We start from the raw sequence: 23,864 nt of genomic DNA on the forward strand, positions 1-23,864 counted from the left end.
TTTTTTTAAGTAGAGCAGCTTTAACTTTTACGTTTAAATAACGTAAACTTTAAATGTATGTTTATAATTTATAATGACTTCTCACTAGTCAAGAAAGTTGAAATGTATTGTCAATTCAAGCTGATTAAACTGAAACATTTAAGGCAACCATGTAAAGGGACACTCCACTTTTTTGAAAATGTGCTCATTTTCCAGCTCCCCTAAAGTTAAACATTTGATTTTACCATTTTGGAATCTATTCAGCCGATCTTTGGGTCTGGCACTAGCACTTTTAGCATAGCTTAGCATAATCCATTGAATCTGATTAGAACATTAGCATCGCATCAAAAATGACCAAAGAGTTTTTATATTTTTCCTATTTAAAACTTGACTCTTCTATAGTTACATTGTCTACTAAGACCGATGGTAAATTAAAAGTTGCGATTTTCTAGGCAGATATGGCTAGGAACTATACTCTCATTCTGGCGTAATAATCAAGGACTTTGCTGCCATACCATAGCTGCAGTGCCCAAAAATAGTCCCCTGCTATTGAAAGTAACCAAGGGGACTATTTTCAAGCACTGCGCAATATTATTGCGCCTCCTGCAGCCATGGTGTGACAGTAAAGTCCTTTAAATATTGAAACTCTTTGGTTGTTTTTTAGCGTGATGCTAATGGTCTAATCCAGTAATTCTTAAAGTGTGGTCCGCGTACCACCAACCCCCCCCCCCCCCAGTGGTCCGCCAAAAGATGACCTAAACTAGGCAAGTGTTTATACAATCGTCACTTATTTAAGTAGATTTTTAATGCACTTGCGAAACTGTGATATCAGTTCTTGCCATTCTGTTTTAATAACGTAAAAATGGATTGGTGGCTAAACCAAAGAGGAGTCAAAATAAAAGATCAAGTGTCAACTGAATACAGCTAAAATCCACAGATCTATTAGCTTTGTAATGTACTAGTTTTTGTTTCATTTGTAAAATTCCTGTAATTTCAGTGATTTTGGACATTTAGTTGAAAAAATTATCAACTTTTTTTTGTTACCATAGTTACAACCATAGACTTCATATACCCACCACTTCAGTCAGTGGGACCCACATTAAGTGGGACCTAGGCTGTTATAGTATGTTTAATTGCAGTTTTTTTCATTTGTGCAGTTTGTTGTTCATATTAAGCTGCAACTCATTTCACATTTACTTTTCAAATGAAATAAAATTCATATAATTTCTGAACATAGCATTGCATTTGTGTTTAAAAAAAAGTTTTTGACTTGAAACAGTTGCATATTAAACTTAAATTTAGCTTATCCTTCCTATTTTGTTGTTTTTTTTTTTGGGGGGGGGGGGGTGGGGTTTGGGGTTGTTAGAGTGGGATTCTGTTGGGTGGTCCTCAGAAAAAAAATGGAAGATAAAGTGGTCCTTGGGCTGAAAAAGTTTGAGAAATACTGGTCTAATCAGATTCAATGGATTATGCTAAGCTATGCTAAAAGTGGTACCGCCAGACCCGGAGATCGGCTGAATGGACTCCAAAACAGGAAAAATCAATTGTTTAACTCTAGGGGAGCTGGAAAATGAGCCTATTAAAAAAAAATTAAGTTTCATTAAAAAAAACCCACTATTATATGTTTTAAATTTGGTGAAAATAGTTGAAATACAAATCTAAACAACAACAAAAAATTTCATTGTTATATTAATATATAGGCCTATTAAATTAAATTTTGAAGTGGATAAAAAAGTTCCTCAAAGTTGTCCTAAGAAAAGAACTTTTACACTAGTCAACATTTGAAGTGGATTAAAACCTTTCATACCTATGAAAGGTTTTAATCCACTTCAAATGTTGACTAGTGTACTTCAAGACAAATTTAAATCTGTATTTGTGACTCGGGCTGTAAAAACCCAGGTAAAGTCATATTTTTGTGATTTACTGTTGTCTTTATAAAATTATCCTACATAATGTAAAAATTTTAAAAAATATATAACTTTGATATCTTTAATACGGACAGGGGAAGATTATTTTAAAGAATAAAATTAAACTTTGATACTTCAACCTGGATTTCACAGACAGGGTCACATACTGCATAAAAAAACTAAATTGGCCAAGATCTTCCCTCTTAAATCAGTGAATGGTTTATTACAAAACGTAAGACAAACAGTTATAACAATATTAAAAAATATTTATAAAAACTTTTTTTTACAAACACAGACCAAGAATGAATAATTCTTGACACTTCTGAAAAATGGAAGAAAGCACAAGAGAATATAAAGATGACGAATATCTCACTGCTGTGAATGTAACAACAGTGGGTGTGTCAGACAGTTATGTCTAAACAGGTTTAGAGTGGTTTTTAACAGCATTGTAGACAGCAAACACTTCATCCACAGAAGTCTGTGATTCCAGAGGGATAAGATGTCACAACAGGGTCTGCATGACATTAAGCTTTTAATCACATTACTGTAATTCAAAGAGTTGGTTATACTTAACCACTGAACACATATTGCACTCACGTTGCCATGCCAACGCTTACCGTGTATTCACTTAACATGCAGCATGCAAACGATTGTCTGACATTCAAATATAAAAAAATACATCCTATTAAAAATCTACAAATTAGCTTGCGAATACAGCAGCCTGATGCATAAAGTTGCACAATGACGGATCCGAAATGGTTTGCAGTAAACAAAAAACCTTAAAAACAGACAAGAAATGTATTGTTGAACATGTGCCACAGATTTAAAATAAATAAACAGCATCAAGTCCTGACAAAATAACATCCAATGCATCTTCTCATGCAGCTTATATGTGCAATAAAAACACTGTCCTGTTTTAGGCCCAAACAAACATCCTAAAGAAACAAAAAACAAATCTTACACCCAGAAAATGTATAACTATTTGTGTTTTGGAAGCAGATCATGCATATAATTCATATAAAACATCTATTCTGATCGGTCTAACAGAAAGCCATCACTCTTAACTTGAACATAACAATACATCTAAAGCATCTACCCATCACCTCCAGTTCTGCACAGATTTGTCAAAAACATAAGAACAGTGGTCATACAGATCCATTCGCACAGTAGAAATTCATATGTATAAAAAATGTAAACATCATTAATTCAGGTATACAAAAGCTTGTGAGAACTCCATTGAAGACTATGATGCAGTGAGTTTCAGCTGTCGTGTGTGTGATGATAATGACCGCAGCTTCAGGTATGACATCAGAATTCTGTGGTGTCTGTGAAACTGTTCATCTTAGCACCCGTGAGCATTTTTTCTTTTTAAAAGATATGAAAATAAACAGAATGGAAAGTCACACAAAGTGATGTGAAAATTTTAAGTAATGATTTTGAGGGGGGAAATGCAACTTTGGGAACTTTGGTGTGATGAAAAGTAGTGAAAAGTTACAAAGGTAATTTGAATCTTTTTGTCGCAAAAGTAAATTTTTACCAATTCACAAATTTAAAAAGTGAAATGCAACTGCTAAATTTAAAATCAACAAAACATTTGCACTTCAACTAAAAGGATGCATTAAAGGGATCGTTCACCCCCCAAAAAAGAAAATTTGTTATTTAAATTTCTTTGGAAGATATTTTGAGAGATATTTTTAACTAGTCAATAGTGTTTCCTGTTTTATTACAAATATCTTCCTTTGTGTTCAGCAGAACAAAGAAATTTCATTTTTGGGTGAACTATCCCTTTAAGAAGAGTATTTTACTTTTAAAACAAATTCATATTAAAAAAGTAAAATATACCTGGTGTAAAACTACTTTTTTGGACACTTTTGGGTCAATTTATGATTCTCAGAGTTCCCACAATAAAACGGTACTCCAGCCAAATATCAAAATTACATGATTTACTCACCCTCAAGCCATCCGAGATACATATCATCTTTCAGACAAACCCATTATTTTAGTAAACTCTAAACTTTCTTTTTCAAGCTTATAATGGGAGAAAACAGGGATCAGGAAACAACTTCTGACATTAAAGCCCAAAAAAGTGCATTCATCCTTCAAAGAACTAATCCACATGGCTCCAAACAGTTAATAAAGGTCTGTGATGCACGTAAAATATCCATATTTTAAACTTTATCAACTATAATAACTAGCTTCTGGTAACAGCGGCACTACAGTTTATAAAGTTTAAAATATGGACATTTTTCTTAACCAATCACATCGATTAATAGCAGAAGACCTTTATTAACCAACTGGAGACATGTGGATTACCTCTGTGAAGGATGAATGCACTTTTTTGGTGTTTAAAGTCAGAAATTTGTTTCCTGATCCCTGTTTTCGAACATTATAAAACTTGGAAAAGCATGGACATATACTAAAATAATGTGTTCGTCTGAAAGATGATGGACATACTGTCAAGCAATCTGAGATGCATGAGTACATCATGGGGTCATTTTCATATTTTTCTGGAGTATCATTTAAGCCCAAATAGTAGACACACTATTTTAATTATCTATACTTTTTTTAAATGCTCTCTTAACTCCTAGCATGTAATAATATTCCACAGTAGGGCTGCAAAATTATTAATTGCGACTAATCGTTTGCAGAATAAAAGTTTATGTTTACATGTGTGTGTGTGTGTGTGTGTGTACTTATGTACTGTATATATAAACACACACACACATGCATAATAAAAAAATATTTATATACATTAGGTATTTATATATAATATATATTATATACAAATATACGAATGCATATACGCATCTACACATATCTTAAATATATACTTGCATGTGTTTACTGTATATAAAAATATTAATATAAATATAAATAAATAATATTATTATATACAGTAAACACATATGATGTAAACATAAACTTTTATTCTGCAAACGATTAGTCGCGATTAATCATTTTGCAGCCCTAATCCACAGTATCTCAATTTAATTCGAATACCATTTACACTTGCAGCTTTTAAGATAGACGCAGCGTCTGTGCAAAAATGAAGAGCTTGAGCTCTTGAAAGATTAAACGGATTTAAGCCTTTTCATAAAAAATTAAGTAATTCAATGTCCCTCCTCAGCAGCAACCACAGCGTTTTCTTTTTTTTGGCTGAGAGTACATCTCTTCAATAAATAAAAAGTAAAAAACAAATATTCCCTGCTTAAGACTAGCTTACTTCACTTTACATGTAACAAAATAAAGCATCCTCTCTCTGTAACCGTTCGAATTCTGCGTGGTAACAAATCAAACAAATGGTCTCAGCAGGTGCACCGAGACGCAAGAGCAGATGAAGCTCTGCGATAACAGACTTTCACTTGTTTATCTCTCTTTCAATTTGCCCTTTTAGTTTTTCTGGCTTGGATGCATCTGTATTCGTCTCAGTGGGCTCATGCAAGGGTGCCGAGGAGAGTTGGGCGTCCCTGTCCATGCTGTGAGCCCGAGGGTCATCCTGACTCAGAGTCTGTGAGATGTTTCCTTTTTCATCCGCCTCTTCCTCATCCTCCTCATCTGAACAAAGCTGCCATTCATCCGCCTCTTCACTTTCAGATCCCTGCACGGCAATTTGGGGAACCAACGGGTTCCTCCTTACCTCGCACTCCTCCTCTGACTGCATACTGCCCATCATCCACTCAGTCTGCTGATTGGGCCGTGCATCGTTCTGCGCTGAACTCTGCGGCGCCCTGTCATCCGGCTCATCAAAGCTCACTTCCTGTACAGCTTCCTGTTTCTTGAAGGAATCCCGGCGCTCGGATAGATTCAGTTTACGCATTACCACAATCTGCTCCATGCGCTCGCCGGACCAGTCTCTCAATCGCTGCCCGCACAAGTACCCACCGAGCCTGCCGTGATCCAACGTGTACGCTGTCTCCGTTTCAGCTTCCCCGGGAACGTCCATCTCGCTGTGAGGGACCTCCAGCGTGTGCCTGCGAGGTGCGTGCGGCTTTTTATCAGCGTATAAGGCCCCCGATAGCTTTTCGGCAGATTGGACTCTCTTCAGCAGAGGGGAACGTGGAGGTTCTGCACTTCGGGGTCTGACCACATGCCGGATGATTGTGGGGGGCGAGAGGGTCTTGCCATGGAAGGAGTGGTGAAGGGTTTTGGAGATGCTGGGAAGGGGGGAGGGGGAGCGCTGGGGGGATAGGGCCTGCTGCGAGGACGTACAGGCCAGGGGAGAGGGCGGGATGCTGCTGGTGGACTTCCGTCTCACTACTTTATTGTAGCGCTGGTTGGCAAGTTTTGACCCGAGGCCGTGCAGTGAGCTGGGTCGCATCTGGACCGCCGTTGAACTTGGAGAGCTGGAACACTGAGGTGCGTTTTGGGACAGGCCGGCATCTGAATGAATAGCAACCGTTTGTGAGAGTTTGTAATGCATGCAAGTTACTTTTTTTACAAAATCAACGATTAAGATCAAAGACAGGAGGTCATACCGACTGCGTGATCTGGAACAGGGCTTCGGCAAGGTGTGGTGGGTCCAGAGGAAAGACTGTGGGTGGGAGATCCCGGCAGACTCTCGCTGGACGACACAGAGTGATGCAGACCAGAGGAGAAACTGCGACTGCTATGCATGACTGTGCTCTGTTTAGACAGCTTTTTCAACACGCTGCGCCTCCTGGGTGAACACAACGCATTCAACAGGTTCAAACATGCACATGCTCCAAATGTAAATATACAGCAAAACATAGATGCAGATGCAAACTGTGCTGACCGATCTTGACTGTCCTTCCATCTGCTTCTCTTACAGCGTCGGGCCATCTTTCCTTTACAGCTGCTCTTGCGTGCCGGCCCGATCTTTATAGACGTGTCCTCAAGGGCGATAGTCTGAAGGGACACCTGGTTCCCACTCTGCACATCATAAACATAAATTACTCAATTAAACAAATCAAATACATACAGCAATTTGTAAAAATAGATTCTGGATTGTCAAGCATTGTTTTGAATGCTCTGCTGTGCCAGTACCTTCAACAGGAGCTCCATCATATCTGTGTGCACCAGACCCTGTACAGATTCTCCATTCACATGGGTGATCAGATCTCCCGCTCGCAGGCCGGCTTCATGAGCCGGACTGCTCTCCTCCACACCCTGAGAGAGAGAGAGAGAGAGAGAGAGAGAGAGAGAATTATTGAAAACTTCACTTTCATTTCCTGGAAGTTGAACTCAATTACTGTGTGCCACTCACCGACACCATGTGGTGTATTGTGTAAATATCACTGGCGCCCATGTAAACACGAATGGTCTGCAGGGTGAAGCCGAATTTCTTTCCAGAGCTGTGGATGATGATTGGGGGGCGGAGCCTGCTGATGCTGAGCGACAGGTCACGGTTGGGGGAGGAGTCTCGAGATGATGGGTTAGAGGAAAATGATCGGGGCGAGATGGAGCGTGCGTGCAGGCTGCCACTCCCATCATCTGGGAAAAATTAAGGATAAAATGTTTCAGTTTTCTATAATTACCTTTTAACTTATCACCTATGGGATTAAACCCATGACCTTTGCATTCATAAGGAACATTCATACCAATATTCTTGGTAAATATATATACTGCATACTATATATATATACACACACAACGCATACAAATATATGAAGAGTTTGGTTCCAAAACGCGATAAATGCCATAAAAAAAAAAAAAGAGTTACCGCCAAAATCAGTATTGTATTTGGTCAGTATTTAAAAGTAAATTCTTAATTTTAAGCAAAATCCGATATCCGCCGTGTTATTCTGTCATCTTTTCTCCGTTTTTCCCCAAAACGCCAGTCCTCCTTACAGGGGATCTTATGAAAAACGTTTCTTTTTCTTACGCAAAGCCAACAAAAGTCAAGCAGGACCAAAACTTTTTACAGCTGATCACTGTGAAAAAAAATCAGCGATGACGTCCCATGGATGACAGCAGCAATGACAGTGTTCTTAATATGACAAAGTGTTTTGATTAATGCCATTAATGTTTATTTTTTAATCAGTGTATACCACTAGTCAACTAAATGAATATAACATGGCAAAGATGAATGCACGTTTATATATTGATTCAATAGATTTATAGCATTTTGAAAAAAAAAACCTTGGATTTATTGCATTTTGTTGAAAAAATAATCAGTTTTTATAATAAATCTTTGAAAATCAAATTAAGGATTTAAATTGTTAATGTTTTTATAACCTAAAGATGCTATGTGAAAGTTTGTAACAGAAAATAGTGGTTTTCATCTGATCACTTTCTTGGTATAGAAAACACATTTTTACCAAAATCAATCAAAATTTATTGTGTTTCGAAAACCGAACTCTTCAAATGTAGCGCATAAAATAAATACTGCATTGTATAAAAGCATCTTACTATCAAGTCGTTTTCTGGATTATTTGATTATAATGGTGCAAAAGCAAGGTGGAGGAGAAGAATTTTGGCAGTGTTGCCATGGTAACAGTATTTGGGTCCTGACCTGGCGTGATGATGAGAGAGAGGGTGGACACTGACGCAGACTTGGGGACTTTGCGTCCTGGTGAGAGACGCTGCCTATCGGGCGTCTCCAGCTGGTTCCCAAAGCACGGAGGGCTTCCTTGTTCCCTTGGCGACGAGTGTTTCGTTCCTGTGCTGTTGCTACGTAGTCTGATTCGTCGCAGGTTGGATACCACAACCTCAGCTGCAGAATTAAAGGGTTGATCTCAGAGAATGACAAAATTTAACACAATCACTAAAAAAATCTCATTTGAAAATTGCTAGAGAAAACAACTGATCTGGTTGTCTTTTAATATTCGATAAAAAATAACTTCTTATCGTACATTAAAAACCCTGGTGATGATCCTCTCAAACACGGTACATTTTAATACAGGCACCATTCTTCCATTAATGCCCTGCTTTACTTGATGTGATTGACATAAAGATTAATACAAATTTACCCTCATCATCTGTGGACAGGGCGAATCGGGGCATAGCCTCCAGACTGTGTGTGCTGCTCGCCACTAGAGGGCTGACAGCACGCTCGGGCTGAGAGGAGCTGGAGGAAGCTCGAGGGCGCAGGCTGCCAAAGATCAAACACACATACATGTGACTGCTGCCCAATAACATCTACTGTCATTTTATCTATATGAATTAGATTCCAAAATGAAAACACTTTCTTTTAATACAATACAATCAATCAACCCATCCATCTTTGCCAAATGCAATTGGTTGTTGTGTGCCACAACCAAACATTAGATACCAGTTTAAATCAAGGGGCAACCTTTCGGTCTCTGTCGTGAAGTCAACATTTAAGGGACATAAAGGAATGCTCCACTTACATAAAAATATTACGATAATTTACTCACCCCCATATCTCATTTCAAAATGTCTTGTTCAGTTGAGAAAAAATGCAGTTTTTTGAGGAAAACATTCCAGGATTTTCTCAATTTAATAGACTTTATTGGACAGTTTACAGTTTAAATGCAGTCTCAATGCAGCTTCAAAGGACTCTAAACAATCCCAAACGAGGCAAGAAAAATAAAAAATATGCACGTTTAATCTACAACTTCTCATCTTGCACCAGCCGTGTGACGCGCCAGCGCGATCTTACGTAATACCGTAACGACATCGAAAGGTCACGCATGACGCTTGCGAAACTATTACTCCAGTGTTTACAAGTGTGGAGATAGAGGACCGTTCCAACGTTGTTGAATGTGGAATGATAAATATGTCTTTGTGTCAGTTTATTGTTTAACACACAGCTGTGAAGTTGTGACAAGAAGTTGTGGTTTAAAAGTGCATATTTTTATTTTTATTGTCAAAAATGACAATCGTGTTTCTATATAAAACCCTTATGCCTCGTTTGGGATCGTTCAGAGACCTTTGAAGCTGTGTTAAATCTGTAATTTTAAACTGCTTTGAAACTGTAAACTGTTGGGGTCCAAGAAGGCGTGGGTGTATCTCATGCGCATCTCATTATCTTCTGCAAAATCGCATACATTATCGGAGGTCTAATGCAGGGTTACACCAGACACGGTAGACGCGGCAAGCGCAAGTGATTTACATGTTAAGTCAATGCAAAGACACGATAAGGCATCCTGCGGCGTGGTACACACGGTAAGCGCAGCGCGGATGGCGCGTTCAGTGCAAATTGAGCGTTGCCGCGGGAAACGGACAGGTTGAAAAATTGGCAGATTTCCGCGCCACGTTAACCAATCAGGACCTTGCTGTAGTAGTGACGTGATTACAGGAAGCGAGCGGAGTGGTGGAGTCACAGAAGCCCCTCCCATGAAGCGAATTTCCACGTGAATGTCTCAATTGACTAGCATTTCAATGAAGCAAGTGAACCTAAACGCGAATAGCGCGTTTTTGCCACCTCTACCGTGGCTGGTGAGAATGCACCATCAGTCTATTAAATTGAAAAAAATCCTGGAATGTTTTTCTCAAAGAACTTCATTTCTTCTCGACTTAACAAATAAAGACATAAACAACTTCGATGACATGAGGGTGAGTAAATTATCAGGATTTTTTTTTTTAAGTTGGGTAATTCTTTAAACTGCAATTCATCGACTGACCACTAGAGATAGGCTCCAATCCCATAGACCCCCTCCATGTTAAAATGCCCAACTTTACAGCAGAAATAAATGTATTTACAGCCTGGCACAAAAAGTGTTTTTGGTCTATATAGCTATAGTCAATAAAATGTATAAATTACAAGTGGGGATCATAGTAGGTATGAGGATTAAGGGAATGTAGTTGGAAGTGTATGAGTGTGTTGTCATTTTTTTGTCATTGTGTAATATTGTAAGACAGAAAACGTTATGGCATGTAAGACAAATTTTGAAAGAAATTTAAACAATAACGTGGAATTGAAATGAATGACAACTGTAAGGGGGGTGAATTTTTTGTAACTCATCCATTTAAATTATATTAAGCCTTAAAGTTCTCCATGATTAAGGGCGTGTGCCATTGTTTAATGGAAAATAATGGCACAAACCAGGGGTGCCCAAACTCTGTCCTGCAGAGTTTAGCTCCAACACTAATTAAACACACCTGAAGCAGCTAATTAAGGTCTTATTATGCCGACTACAAACTTCCAGGATGGTGTGCTGAGGCAAGTTGGAGCTTAACTGCGCAGGACACCAACCCTCCAGGATCGCGGGCATAAACATTCTGGCACAAAATCCTTATATGGTATGAAATGATCAAAGTGGGAATAAATAACAAATTTCTCATTCCTTAAGAACTTCTAGTAGATAAAATGTATAAAAATAAGTAACAGTACTTATAAGTACAAATAAGTGTGTGCTCTCACCCAGCTCTCTGAGCAGAGAGTCTCTTGTCTGAGGAGGAGGCCTGCCATTGAATCTCTCCAGGGAGGTTAGCGTCTCTCCCTTCCGCTCGGTCCTCTATCTCCTCACTGTGACTGCGGTCAGAGGAGAAACTCAGGTTGGATGGGGTGGCCAGATGCTCTGTGCTGCTATACACCTGTGAAATGATGGATGAGATGCAAAAAGAAATAGTCTTGTCTATTCAACAATAGCCTTGGATTTCAAAAACAGCATTGTACATTTTTTAAATCAAAATGTTTTTATTTTATTTTATGTTTCAAAGATGAGCATTTTTTCATGCACCAAAAATGCAGTTTAACTAGTAGCTGCCAGTTCAGCTACACTCTAGTTTGGCTGTAAATATAACCTTAGAATTTTAGATAATGTCATAAATCTAAATTAATATGAAAACATTTGGTCCTAGATAACATTGAGGGTAAAAACAAAGAAAACCCCCAACCTTGCTAAACCGATTTGACCAAGATGAAAATCTGCGTATTTCAAGGGAAGACTCTTCATCGTTAGTTTCTTCATCCTCATCTGAAGCCAAATGGTGATAGCGTTCAGATCGAGCTGCACAAAAACACGGGTCAATGCAAACAAGTTATCTTAGGGGATGAGCTGGCAAAACAAGTTGACATAAGAGCTCTTGGCTCCAGGCGTTTACATAGAGAGTGTGCCGAATTCATCCGAGACTCACTGTCAAAATAACTGGTGTCATCATCTGCCTCCAGCTGAGGGATGAATTCGGCCTTCTGACGCAGGAGTCCGTTCCAGTCCAGTCCATTGAAAAACATGTGCTGCTTCACCTCTGGAGCTCCACCTACATACATGCAAATTTCTCAGACCAATGTAGCTAAAAAATGTTTAGCGACAATTGACCTAAAATAAAATACCTGTCCCAAGTCTCTCCAGCGGGCTTTGCTTCAGTAATCGTGTGATCATGTCTTGGGCATCTACAGGAAGGGCTTCATCTCCATCTGGCCAGATAATCTCATCTGCATACAGAACATCAAATCCGATTTTAGTTTCATTTCAAACCGGTATGTAAAGCTTCCTGATCCTTTTATTGGAATCTGTGTCTCAACGGCTAATGGTAAAGACTCACCGCTCACCACCTGTCCAAACAGCTCTTCGGGTGTGTCTCCGAAGAAAGGAACGCATCCCACCAGGAACTCGTACAGGATGATACCCATGGCCCACCAATCCACAGGTTTACCATAGCCCTGTCGCAGAATCACTTCTGGTGCGATGTACTCCGGAGTGCCACAAACCTATAGCACAGTGAAAACAACAGAAATCTAAGAGATTAATATTAATACCATTGAGAAAAATATCATATTTACCCTTAAAGGGGAGGGCAAAGGGCACTTCTTAGGGGTGTATAACACAGTGTTTGGTTCAGTCGTATAAAAACAATCTCACCTGCTTGTCAATGAACTCCCTGGTGTCCTTCTCTATGTGGCCTTCATACAGATTGGTGGTCATATTCATGAGGCCGATTTTGGAGAGGCCAAAGTCAGTGAGTTTAATATGCCCCATGGAAGTAATTAAGAGACTGCAAAGTGACATCAGAACTGTTTAACATCATTTATTATCAGACCGAATCTCACTACACATTTCTCAAACTTTTCTTACTTGTCAGGTTTGAGATCTCTGTGCACGATGCCGTAACTGTGTAGGTACTCGAGTGCCAGTACCGTCTCTGCGAAGTACATCCTGGTCATGTCCACAGGAAGTGGTCCCATATTCTTCAGCAGCGTGGCACAGTCTCCACCTGAAGATTAAATTACAGACATTATTACTTATTATGAATAAACAAACAGTGTTTTTTGCTTCAACTGATTCCGCACTCGATAAAAATGATAATAATGTTCAGTGCCTGACCTTCTACATACTCGATGACCATGCACAGGTGTCTGCGTGTCTCGAACGAGCAAAACATGCTAACTACAAAGGGGTTTTCTGCAAACGTCAGGATGTCTCGCTCCACAAACGCCTGCTGTATCTGGTTTCGCAGAATCAGGTTTTGTCTGTTGATCTTTTTCATGGCGAATCGCTGGCGAGTTTCTTTATGCCTTACCAGATACACGGCCCTGCGGGAGAGATGGAAAACATAGCAGGATACATCACAGACCTTTACAAACAGCAGGCTGCTAGAGCAGTTCTGGCAGCTACCTGCGCTTGAAGATAACAAGATGATGTACTGAGCTTGGATAAGATTAAAGCTGGAAGATGAGAGTCTCTGCCTCACATGGACCGCCCACATTCGCTCACCATCTGATTCATGTTGCACACAAAAATGGAATGTGTTCTGACTGAAAATGACAGCTCTAATCTGATTGGTTAGCTTTACAGAACTTCCGGGAGTAAGGAAGTAACAAGGTTTTTATGACTTTGTATGGAAATGAAGCGTACAAAGTGTTTGTTTTTTCAACCAGGGAATAACTAACTACTGAATTTGGTTGGTTAGTGTGTTCGGTTTGAATCACAAATAAATGATATATACTGTATGTAAAATTTATATATAAAATGTATAGTCCACTTTTTTGAAAATATGCTCATTTTCCAGCTCCCCTAGAGTAAAAGATTAGATTTTTAGCGTTTTGGAATCCATTCAGCCGATTTCGGGGTCTGGCAGTACCAGTGGGGAACCTTCAGGGCCTTCTACGCCTTCAGAGAAGGCCTAAAAAAATTTACAAAAAGATTTTTTATAATAATAATACAAATAAATAATATAGTATTCAATAAAAATATGTTTTTACATTTTAAAATTTCTATTTAATTCAATTTAATACAATACATGTAATATATTTTCTCTCATCTGTTCTAACGTTATGCTTACTGTCAGGTTCATGTCATGAAAACATCTAATCCAATCAGAATCGTCTGTCTCTATTAAGGCCCGGTTATCTGGCTCATTCATTGGTTAGGACTTCATGAATCCCAGGGAAGGCCAAGCTATGTGTTTTGGTGTGGAGAGTGACGGGCAAATCAACCAATCACGTTTTGATTTCAAGGGGGCGGGTAAAAAACAAAACATTGTAAGCCTTCATGAAGTCCTAAGCATGCAACAAACTGGATGCGAGCAGCCGTTGAACACCAAAGACGAAGATCATAGACCGTTAATATTAATACAGTCTAGTGCCCCGAATCTCTGCGGTGAGAGTGGTTGAGGTAAACCGCGGAAAACGTGATTGACGTTGTGGTTAGCTTGATAGGGCTGAGGTAAAAACGAAATAACTTAAGCGCGTACTCGTGAAGAGCACAGCCGGGAGAAGCGCGTGCAAAGGAGACTGTAAATATGACGCGAACACGAGTAAAATAAAGGGTTTAATTATACTTTTACTTCCTGACAGTTTCACTTGTTACGTGAGGATAGTAATGACTGACAGACGACGCCGAATTACATACAATATAATTTCCTAACAAAATCTGAGAGAATGCGAAAACATTCAAATATTTTTTTCCCCGCTATACTCAATGGGCAGGACGGAGATACATTTTGGTAGCCCTCGGGGCTCGGGCTAGAGATTTTGCGAGCCCTGGATATCTTATAACAACAGTTATAAGCCACAAGGAGGTGCACTGAGAACGCAGGGTGCTATATTTCCCCTTATGAAAAAGGCTAACAAGGTATCCTACAGCTAAATATATATTTCCAAAAAATAAAAAACAAATTAAAGAACATAATTTAAGCTTGTTAAATGCAAATTTACAGAGCCCCTGACTGTCATTACAGAGCAGCAGAGTCTGTATTTGTGTTTATCAGTTAGATTAAAGTAATTTTAAACTTTAAAACTGCATTTAAAGGCAGACAATGCCCATTCTGTAATTTAACTTTGCGTGCTCAGAATTTTTACACGTTCACTGTATGATTTAACGAAATACGAATAGCCTAGTATTATGGATGGAGAGGCATTTGCACTTCATTGCATATTTTGAAGGCCCAGCTGAAGTACCCACGGTTCGCCACTGGGCAGTACCACTTTAAGCATAGCTTAGCATAATCCATTGAGTCTGATAAGACCATTAGCATCACGCTAAAAAAATGACCAAAGAGTTTCAATATTTTTCCTATTTAAAACTTGACTCTTCTGTAGTTACATCGTGTACAAAGACCGATAGAAAATTAAAAGTTTTGATTTTCTTGGCCAATATGGCTCGGAACTATATTCTCAATCTGCCGTAATAATCAAAGACTTTGCTGCCGTAACATGACTGCAGCAGGCGCAATGATAGTACGCAGCCAATGAAAATAACCCCCTGCCATTGAAAGTTAACAAAGAAATAGGAAGAAAAAAAAACGTAACCTTTTTTTAGCATGATGCTAATGGTCTAATCAGATTCAATGGATTATGCTAAGCTATGCTAAAAATGATACCACCAGACCCAGAGATCAGCTGAATGGATTACAAAACGGTAAAAATCAAATGTTTAACTCTAGGGGAGCTGGAAATTTTCAAAAAAAAGTGGAGTGTCCCTTTAATGAGTCACATACTTTACAAATCTTAACAATGCCTATAATTGAGAAATAATGTATTAAAATAACCTCACCCCTAAACAAAATGTAAAAAGCTCTGATTGGTCCTTTCAGACATGGTCTCGAACTGGACTTTATGATGCACTCCAAAATTTGCTTTAAATCATATTTTGCCAACTACGAGGTTATCCTTATTTTGCTTCTTAAGTAATAATTTTAATACTTTGAGCTTTGATGTGATTCGCTTACCCATAAGCCCCATTACTGATGAGTTTAATGGTCTCAAAATCACTCTCCAGAGGTTTTCTGCGTGCTGGTGTCGGTATTGATTTAGTTTGCTATGAGAAACAGGAAGAGGTTTAATGTTAATCATATCTCATAAACCTCAGCAGTGTTGGGGAAAGTTACTTTTAAAAGTAATGCATTACAATATTAAGTTACTCCCCAAAAAAGTAACGAATTGCATTACTTAGTTACTTTTCATGGAAAGTAATCCTTACGTTACTTTTAAGTTACTTTTGTGTTACTTTTGCGTTACTTGGCTAAGGCTTGATATCTTTCAGGCCTTGCAGGTGTTTTTTATGATCGCAAAAATGTCAAGCTCTGGCCTGCCATCTCCGTTTCTGACTCAAACTGTTCCTGGTCATGCGCACAAAGTGCGTAATTCTACATAAATATGTTCAGTATAATTTAGTACATTATTTTATTTTTACATTGAATTAATTAAACTGAAAAGTAACTCGGATTACTTTTTTAAAAAAGTAACTCAAATATTAATGTGTGCATTTATAAAGTAATGCGTTACTTTACTCGTTACTTCAAAAAAGTAATATTATTACGTAATGCGTGAGGTAATGCGTTACCCCCAACACTGAACCTCAATAAAGCCATTTTCTGATTTAACTCACGTACCTCTGCAGATTCTTCAGAATCAATCGTCAGCGTTGGACCTGAATCATACTGCTCTTCTAACTGAACAACTTCTGTCATGGATATAAGAGACACAAGAAAGTTAGCTTGCAAAGGTTTTGCAAAAAAAGAAAATCAAACAATGAATAACAGATAGCGCACCATCAAGGGGATCTCGGTTAAGCCCCAGCTGACTGATGATATATCTGGGAATATCAGTTTTGATGCCCTGGCCAACCTTCGCATGACCTTCTGCTGCCTCTAGTAGATGGTAGAACTCCTCAGGGTCAAACTCCTAGTGAAAGATTTAAGGAATATCATGAACAAAGACCCTTTAATACTTAAATAATACCAACTGGCCATATAAGATTGCTTAGGAATATTAAGTGGAGGTCTGTGAAGAAGCAGTGTATCTGTTTTGCACAATCTTACTAGACACTCCAACAGTCGTGCAGGGCGTGAGATGATAATCAGGATCTTTTTCACAAGTTGAGTGATAACTGAAACCTCTTCGCTCTCCGAGCGCTCCAAAGCCTGAACAAACAAACACACCCAATTAAATAGGCCCATGATTCTTTAATAATAGTGTGCAAACATTCCCAATGCAAAGCTCTTTGCAAGCAAGATTATGAAAAACAAAAAACATCAGAACCATGATCACGTTTAAAATGTAAGAGTTTAAATGTTTAAAAAACTCTCTAAGTGCATCTGACATGTTTACTTGTAAATTAGTATTTTTTTAATCAGGCTCTTATGTTTAGGTTCAGTAATTTCACTTTAGTGAAATTAAAATTAAACTTCAAAGACACATTCTGGGCACACCTGAGACTTATTTTGCATCTTGTAAAAATAGGCATTATATTGGCCCTTAAAATTGTATTAAGTCCAGGCCAGAACTTTCCTTCAGTGCTTATCCCACCCTGACTAATAATCATAAGTCATAAGAGAGGTCCTGTACATTAAAAAGTCTTAAGGGTACAGCGGCAAAATTGTACAGCTTTAGGAGTCAGAAAGAGGATGGAAAATAATTATTATGTAAAAAGCGAATAAAAAAGCGCTTTGTCTCCGCAGTAGATGACTAACATAAGCAGACTCCAGGGAAAAATTTAAATGCTGAAAATCCAGCCTGTTTAACCTCCTTGCAAATACCTGCCATATTAAACCAATGCACATCATTACAGATCCATTAAAAACAGCAGCACTCATCAAATAAGCACCGGACACCGGGAGTTTTCGGTAGAGACTGGAATGTTTTTCTTGTTTAAGTAAGGGATCTGCTGGCTTGTGGGATGTGGGTGTGGGAGGTAATAACGACTACATGTGCACTGGTGCTACAGGATCAAAATCCAACCCATGCACTGTGTGAATTTTAATCAACTCTGCATACTTGCTGAATACATTTATTTAAAGGGATCGTTCACAGCAAAACAAATATTTTGTAAACATTTATAACTCTAACACTGACTTACTATCGTCCGTGAAACACCAAATAAGATGGTGTCAAGCATACAGATGTTAGGGACAGACAATCCTATTCTCCATCCACTTTCATTGCATTGGAAAAAGAATCTAATGTAAGTAAATAGTGACTGGGCTTGTCACTACCAAACATCTATTGTGTTTTATGTCAGGCTATGCAGGTTTTGTACAACATGACGATGAGAAAATGCATAAGACGCAAAAACTAAAGACGCAGACATCCTGAGCAAAAAAAAGTTTGTGACAAAGCATAGAAAGCGATTTAATCTATCCTGAGCTGCTGTCTCCTCGCGTAATGCTGTTAAGGAGTAGAGATGAGTACACAAGATGACGCTGGGTCAGGAGACTCCTACGATAAACTAAAATGACTGCACTTTAATATATTTGACGAGGCTGAACAAAGTGAAGGAGACCTGCTACCAAATCGGCATTAAAGAGCCTCAAAGCCCGATGAGACATATGACTCATGTTTTGCAGACAACCAAATGCCACTGGAAGAGAGAAATGCCACTGGATGCCTCTACCTCGACATCAAAACAATGAACCGATTCTTTTTTTAGCAATGCAGTCACGATGGCATCCAGTCAAGCAGATGGCAGCTCGGACTGCAAGTGCAATGACATGTAGCCTGGCAATTTTAATGAGGATGAATGTCATAGTCAAAACTTACAATCAATACAATCATATACCATAAATAATGGTATTTATAGTAAATAATTGTATTATTTAATTGACATTTTGTTAAAAAAATATACTGTATAAATATAAATATATAAATATATATTAAAATATATATTTAAAAAATCAGTCAATAACAATTTAAGAAATCAAAAAGGTAATGAAACAGTTAAAAATATATATATACTGTATAAATAAATAAATAAATAAATAACATATATTTAAAAAATCTGAAAAATATATATATTTGGCACCAATGGCCTTCCATAACAAAACAAAACCCCCATTGTTGAATGCAACATATAAAACGTATACTGGTCGACGACAACATAACATTCTCCTCATAAGGAGGAGAAAACAAACACTATCAAACCTTATAAGGGATCTAATACAGAGTGAAAGAGGAACAGACTGATACAACCACATACCAACACAAAACCACAGGTTTTGACTATCAATCACAACACGTTCATGACTGAAGATATAACAGCAGCATGACTGCAGAATCAGTGGCCCTGCGCCTGGCACCGCTGACTAAGACTATGGGAAACACTTTAATAGCCTCGTCCATGAGCACGACATCCACAGCGCACCAGCAATCTGACAGCGTGCAGAGTCTTGCCTGGGGCTGAACGCTACATACAGGGTGGGCGTAAGGGTTGCTATGGAAACTAACACCCTGTAGTTGCAAAGATGAGCATGGCTCCTGAACGAGGAGATCTGGATTTCTAATCAAAACCAAAGCTGCAGGGTACACACGCGTACACGAAACGACACGTGCGACTACACCCGCACGCAAATGCTCACGTGCATGCAAATGGGCAAACGCAGCGTTTGGGGAAATCAGTCGCTGGAAAACACCAGTTGAAGTGAGAGAATAATAAGTAGATGCTATTTTCTTAGCTATATCTGAAAAGTATTTATAGTAAATGGGGAGTTTGGGTACTCATTAGGTAAAATAATCACAGTTACTGTTGATAATATGCGATTTTATTTGACTGGTAAAGACAGCAGGGGCTGACCAGCACATCTTGGCCCACCGGCAGAACACAGCATCGCGCTTGTTTCACTGTCAACTTGATCCTCCTGCCTTAAAGGAACAGTTCACCAAAAAACTTATCAGTTTATCAAGCATAATCAGAGCTATATACACCCCAGAAGCTATTATTACTATTTGCGCGAGTAGATTACATACCAAGTCAATGCAAAAACACGAATTCGCACGGGGCGATGCAAATGACGAGAATTGGCCCGCGTGATTGCCACGAACAAGCGCTATTCGTCTCAAACGCATCTTCTTGAAAATATTAAACTCAAGCAGGAAATTCGCATGACACAAAGTGTGTTAACGCACTCACTAAATTAAACCCGTGATTGCTGCCTTACCTCGTGCAGCAACTTTTCCAGTTTATCCTGCAGCTCTATGAAGTACAGAGACGTAATGAGACCGTTTTGGGATTTATCCAGACAGTCTCTGGCCAGCTCTGCAAGCTGGTGCTGAATAAATCCCAAAACTCCATCGCCCAGTGGTAGCATGCTGTCTGGGGAACAGTGCCTGATGATGTCAAACAAACGCTCCTCCATTTGAGCAGTGGCCTGATGGACAGAAGAATGTTTAGCAATACTCAAACAAGCAATAATTTGAAGCAATAACTTAACTAGCAAGTTTGGTACCAAATACCTTTGGAAAGCGCTCCTTGTAGACATGGTTCATCATTATAATTTCATTATCGAATGAGGCACCTGTTCGTCCAGGACTAAATTAAAAAGGAAAAGATAAAAACTTTGTTTAGTATTAAAATTATGTAAGGAAAACATATAGTTCAGGTGCTTATATTTTATTGGTCAACCAGGATTCAGAGACATTGTTTATTTATTATAACAGCACTGGAACATTTAATCATTTTATTAGATTTCTTCACTTCTACTTCAGATTTGTCTTGCTTTTCACCACTGGCTGGATGCAAATTTCAAAAGCCCAGTGTTCAATTACATCATAGTGAATTCAGTCACATGTTCTGTGACTCAGCCCCGAGAAAGGCTCTTTCACAAAACCAAAACAGGGGGAATTCATTATAAGTTACAAGTCCACTCATCTGACAGACTTACCAACAAACACTGAACATTATATTCATTTTGATTTAATACGCTTTTATCTTACAGAATAAAGTGGGAGGAATAAGACAATGAATCCTAAACTGGTGTAACAGGCCATGGCACAAACATAGTTGCTTTAGTTTCAATAAAAATTCAAAGTTTCTCATGAAAACTAAACATATGGATCTGGAAAATCTAAACATTAACAAATAATGACCACATCGCATTTTACAGTCCACGTGGGTGTTCATGTTTGTTTACCTGAGGCTACGTGACCGAGGTCGCAATAATGTGGAGGGCCGCCCATCTTCATCAGTCATGCTTTCAGAACTTCGGAAGTGTCGGAAAAGGAAATGAAGCTCGTCCTGTGTAGGCTGGTATGGAAGCTGGTGGAGTCGTTCTTGAGACGATGAAGATGACTGTGAAACAACAACATTGACTGCATTACTTCACTTTAAACACGGCTACAGGCAAAAAGTCCACACCTTATAAAACATTATTGTCAGTGATGTAGTCCAGTCCAACTCGAGTCCGAGTCAAGACCAAGACCAGAGATCAAGTCTGAGTCAAGACCAAGACCAGAGATCAAGTGTCAAATCTGAGTCAAGACCAAGGCCAGAGATCAAATGTCAAGTCTGAGTCAAGACCAAGACCAGAGATCAAGTGTCAAATCTGAGTCAAGACCAAGACCATAGATCAAGTGTCAAGTCTGAGTCAAGACTAGGGACAGAGATCAAGTCTGAGTCAAGACCAAGACCAGAGATCAAGTGTCAAGTCTGAGTCAAGACTAGGGACAGAGATCAAGTCTGAGTCAAGACCAAGACCAGAGATCAAGTGTCTAGTCTGAGTCAAGACCAGAGATCAAGTGTCAAGTCTAAGTAAAGAACCGAGATCAAGTGTCAAATCTGAGTCAAGACCAAGACCAGAGATCAAGTGTCAAGTCTGAGTCAAGACCAGAGATCAAGTGTCAAATCTGAGTCAAGACCAAGACCAGAGATCAAGTGTCAAGTCTGAGTCAAGACCAAGACCAGAGATCAAGTGTCAAGTCTGAGTCAAGACCAAGACCAGAGATCAAGTGTCAAGTCTGAGTCAAGACCAAGACCAGAGATCAAGTCTGAGTCAAGACCAGAGATTAAGTGTGAAGTCTGAGTCAAGACCAAGACCAATTCTGAGTCAAGACCAGAGATCAAGTATCAATTCTGAGTCAAGACCAGAGATCAAGTGTCAAGTCTTAGTCAAGACAGAGTCCAGCTGAATGTGGACAATCTGGTCTTGGACTTGAATTGGACTCGCCTACAACACTGCCTTATTTTATTAAAATCAATCTCAAATTTAACAATGACTGGCAATGTGTGTTCTATATTATAATTTTGTTCTTTTATTGTTAAAGGAATAAGTATAGACAAAAATAAGACAGGAATTTCTTAACCTAACCCTAACCCTAACCTTCTTTACAACAGCTTAAAAGTAACTCTACATCCTTGCCTCACTTAGAATATGTGGATCTATGAATATGCAAATTATTCCCCGCCTCTTCTAAATTGCACAGTTTGGACCATAGATAAATATGTAAATAGATGCTACATTCGTCAGTTTCAGATACAAAACTTGTGATGATGTGATTGGTTACATGTTTATATATGAAAAATAGTGGGGTAAGGATTTTAAGAAATGTCCTCTTTCGTGCTTCAAAATTTCTTCTTTTGGGTTTGGATGCCATCAGAGTGACTGGGAAACAACAGGATTTTAAATATAGGGCTAACTATCCCTTTACACCTAAATTACACTGCTCACGTTAGTGACTTGTTATGGCTCCGATGTGGCCACCAGAGCCGATCGCAGCCTCTCTGTGTTTAAACCATCGAAGCAGCAGGGATCGACATAACCATTTAGTCTACTTAACCATGGTAAACACCAAAAATCAGGAAAAACATAAAAACAAAATCATCAGTTGCTTTGTGTCTGAAATGCTTGTGTGAGTTGGCAGTGGCACAAAAAGCTTGTCGAGCTGTAACGTGTCGCATACGTGTGCAGTTTAAATAAGGGGTAGGCCACAGACTATAATAAAGTATTTAGAGATACATACTGAGACAGTTGAGCTAGGAGGATTGGTCCCATAACCAGAGGATGGAAGTGAAGCCAACGACCACCTTCTACCTTCTGCTCTGTAGACAGAAAACAAAAAGCATTTCAGAATACAGAATTATACAATAATTACTAATATGTCTACAATAAGCCAGACCACAATGAGAAATTTTTATTTTTTTCTGCATCACGCAAACAATCCCATTTTTAAGATGTCAAGGCTTGCATTAGTCAGATGAGAGGTGAAACGGCAAATTTTCAGGTACAGTTTAAAGTAAATACAGAGTCACAGGAATACGCAGAGTGATTGAAGCATGACTAGATAATAGTGTGAAAAAGAGATTGGCTACCTGTCAGCTCGAGCCAGGTGGCTGAGAAGAAATAAAGAGAAATGAAGTGAAAGAAAAGAGAGGATACGCTTAGTGAGGTCTACAGAGAAAGAGCCACTTAATAAGTGTCAAATAAATAAAATAGTATACAGAGTCAACTTATATAAAGACCCCGACAGTAAGCAAAGTGTTGATAAAAATGATCAGGAATGTTGTTTTAAATTCATACAATTTCAGATCAGTCTTCTATGAACTAAACAAGAAAAATATGAAGGTTTGTCTACCTCCGGGCGAAGGGGAAGTTGAGGGAACAAATGGCCGTGGACACATTTCGTGGGCTGTCCAACGGGCTGCTTGCTGCTGGTAGAGAAACAAGAGGACATTTCAACACAGCACAGTGTTATGTAAGTTGCAGGATTTAAGAAACACAGTAACGTCAGATGTTTCACAAATTACACAATTTAAGATATTTATCTGCTTTGGAAATAGATCAATTATAACTACTACTGAAAACACTCACGTACACATCCTTACAAAATACTTTCTCTTATACCAAAGACATCTTTAAGTAAACCATTCAAGTAAAACCATTCGTCAATTTTAGAAAACAACACAG

General features: G+C 38.7%; 1 protein-coding gene across 10 annotated transcripts in view; it reads right to left on the bottom strand.

The window, feature by feature from the left end:
- Positions 1-2,082: 2,082 nt before the first annotated feature.
- mast3b (microtubule associated serine/threonine kinase 3b) overlaps positions 2,083-23,864 on the bottom strand; it is a 33,174-nt gene continuing 11,392 nt past the window's right edge. For 3 of the 10 annotated variants that reach the window (XM_065241678.2, XM_065241670.2, XM_065241674.2), the window contains 25 exons: positions 23,533-23,605; positions 23,270-23,290; positions 22,921-22,999; positions 21,096-21,253; positions 20,419-20,494; positions 20,124-20,333; positions 17,013-17,114; positions 16,743-16,875; positions 16,584-16,654; positions 15,921-16,009; positions 13,076-13,284; positions 12,827-12,965; positions 12,614-12,746; positions 12,297-12,462; positions 12,085-12,186; positions 11,889-12,011; positions 11,649-11,761; positions 11,173-11,345; positions 8,816-8,937; positions 8,359-8,559; positions 7,111-7,337; positions 6,891-7,013; positions 6,640-6,776; positions 6,362-6,543; positions 2,083-6,266 (listed from right to left, as the gene is read on the bottom strand). In XM_065241678.2, the coding sequence (XP_065097750.1) occupies positions 5,245-6,266; positions 6,362-6,543; positions 6,640-6,776; positions 6,891-7,013; positions 7,111-7,337; positions 8,359-8,559; positions 8,816-8,937; positions 11,173-11,345; positions 11,649-11,761; positions 11,889-12,011; positions 12,085-12,186; positions 12,297-12,462; positions 12,614-12,746; positions 12,827-12,965; positions 13,076-13,284; positions 15,921-16,009; positions 16,584-16,654; positions 16,743-16,875; positions 17,013-17,114; positions 20,124-20,333; positions 20,419-20,494; positions 21,096-21,253; positions 22,921-22,999; positions 23,270-23,290; positions 23,533-23,605 (4,184 nt within the window). In that variant the 3' untranslated portion in view covers positions 2,083-5,244. Of the gene's footprint in view, positions 6,267-6,361; positions 6,544-6,639; positions 6,777-6,890; positions 7,014-7,110; positions 7,338-8,358; positions 8,560-8,815; positions 8,938-11,172; positions 11,346-11,648; positions 11,762-11,888; positions 12,012-12,084; positions 12,187-12,296; positions 12,463-12,613; positions 12,747-12,826; positions 12,966-13,075; positions 13,285-15,920; positions 16,010-16,583; positions 16,655-16,742; positions 16,876-17,012; positions 17,115-20,123; positions 20,334-20,418; positions 20,495-21,095; positions 21,254-22,920; positions 23,000-23,269; positions 23,291-23,532; positions 23,609-23,864 lie in introns of all 10 variants that reach the window. The other 7 variants (XM_065241677.2, XM_065241669.2, XM_065241673.2 and 4 more) reach the window with 3 other exon arrangements.

The sequence above is a fragment of the Paramisgurnus dabryanus genome, chromosome 14 (genome assembly GCF_030506205.2).
Source record: "Paramisgurnus dabryanus chromosome 14, PD_genome_1.1, whole genome shotgun sequence".
Lineage (NCBI taxonomy): Eukaryota > Metazoa > Chordata > Actinopteri > Cypriniformes > Cobitidae > Paramisgurnus > Paramisgurnus dabryanus.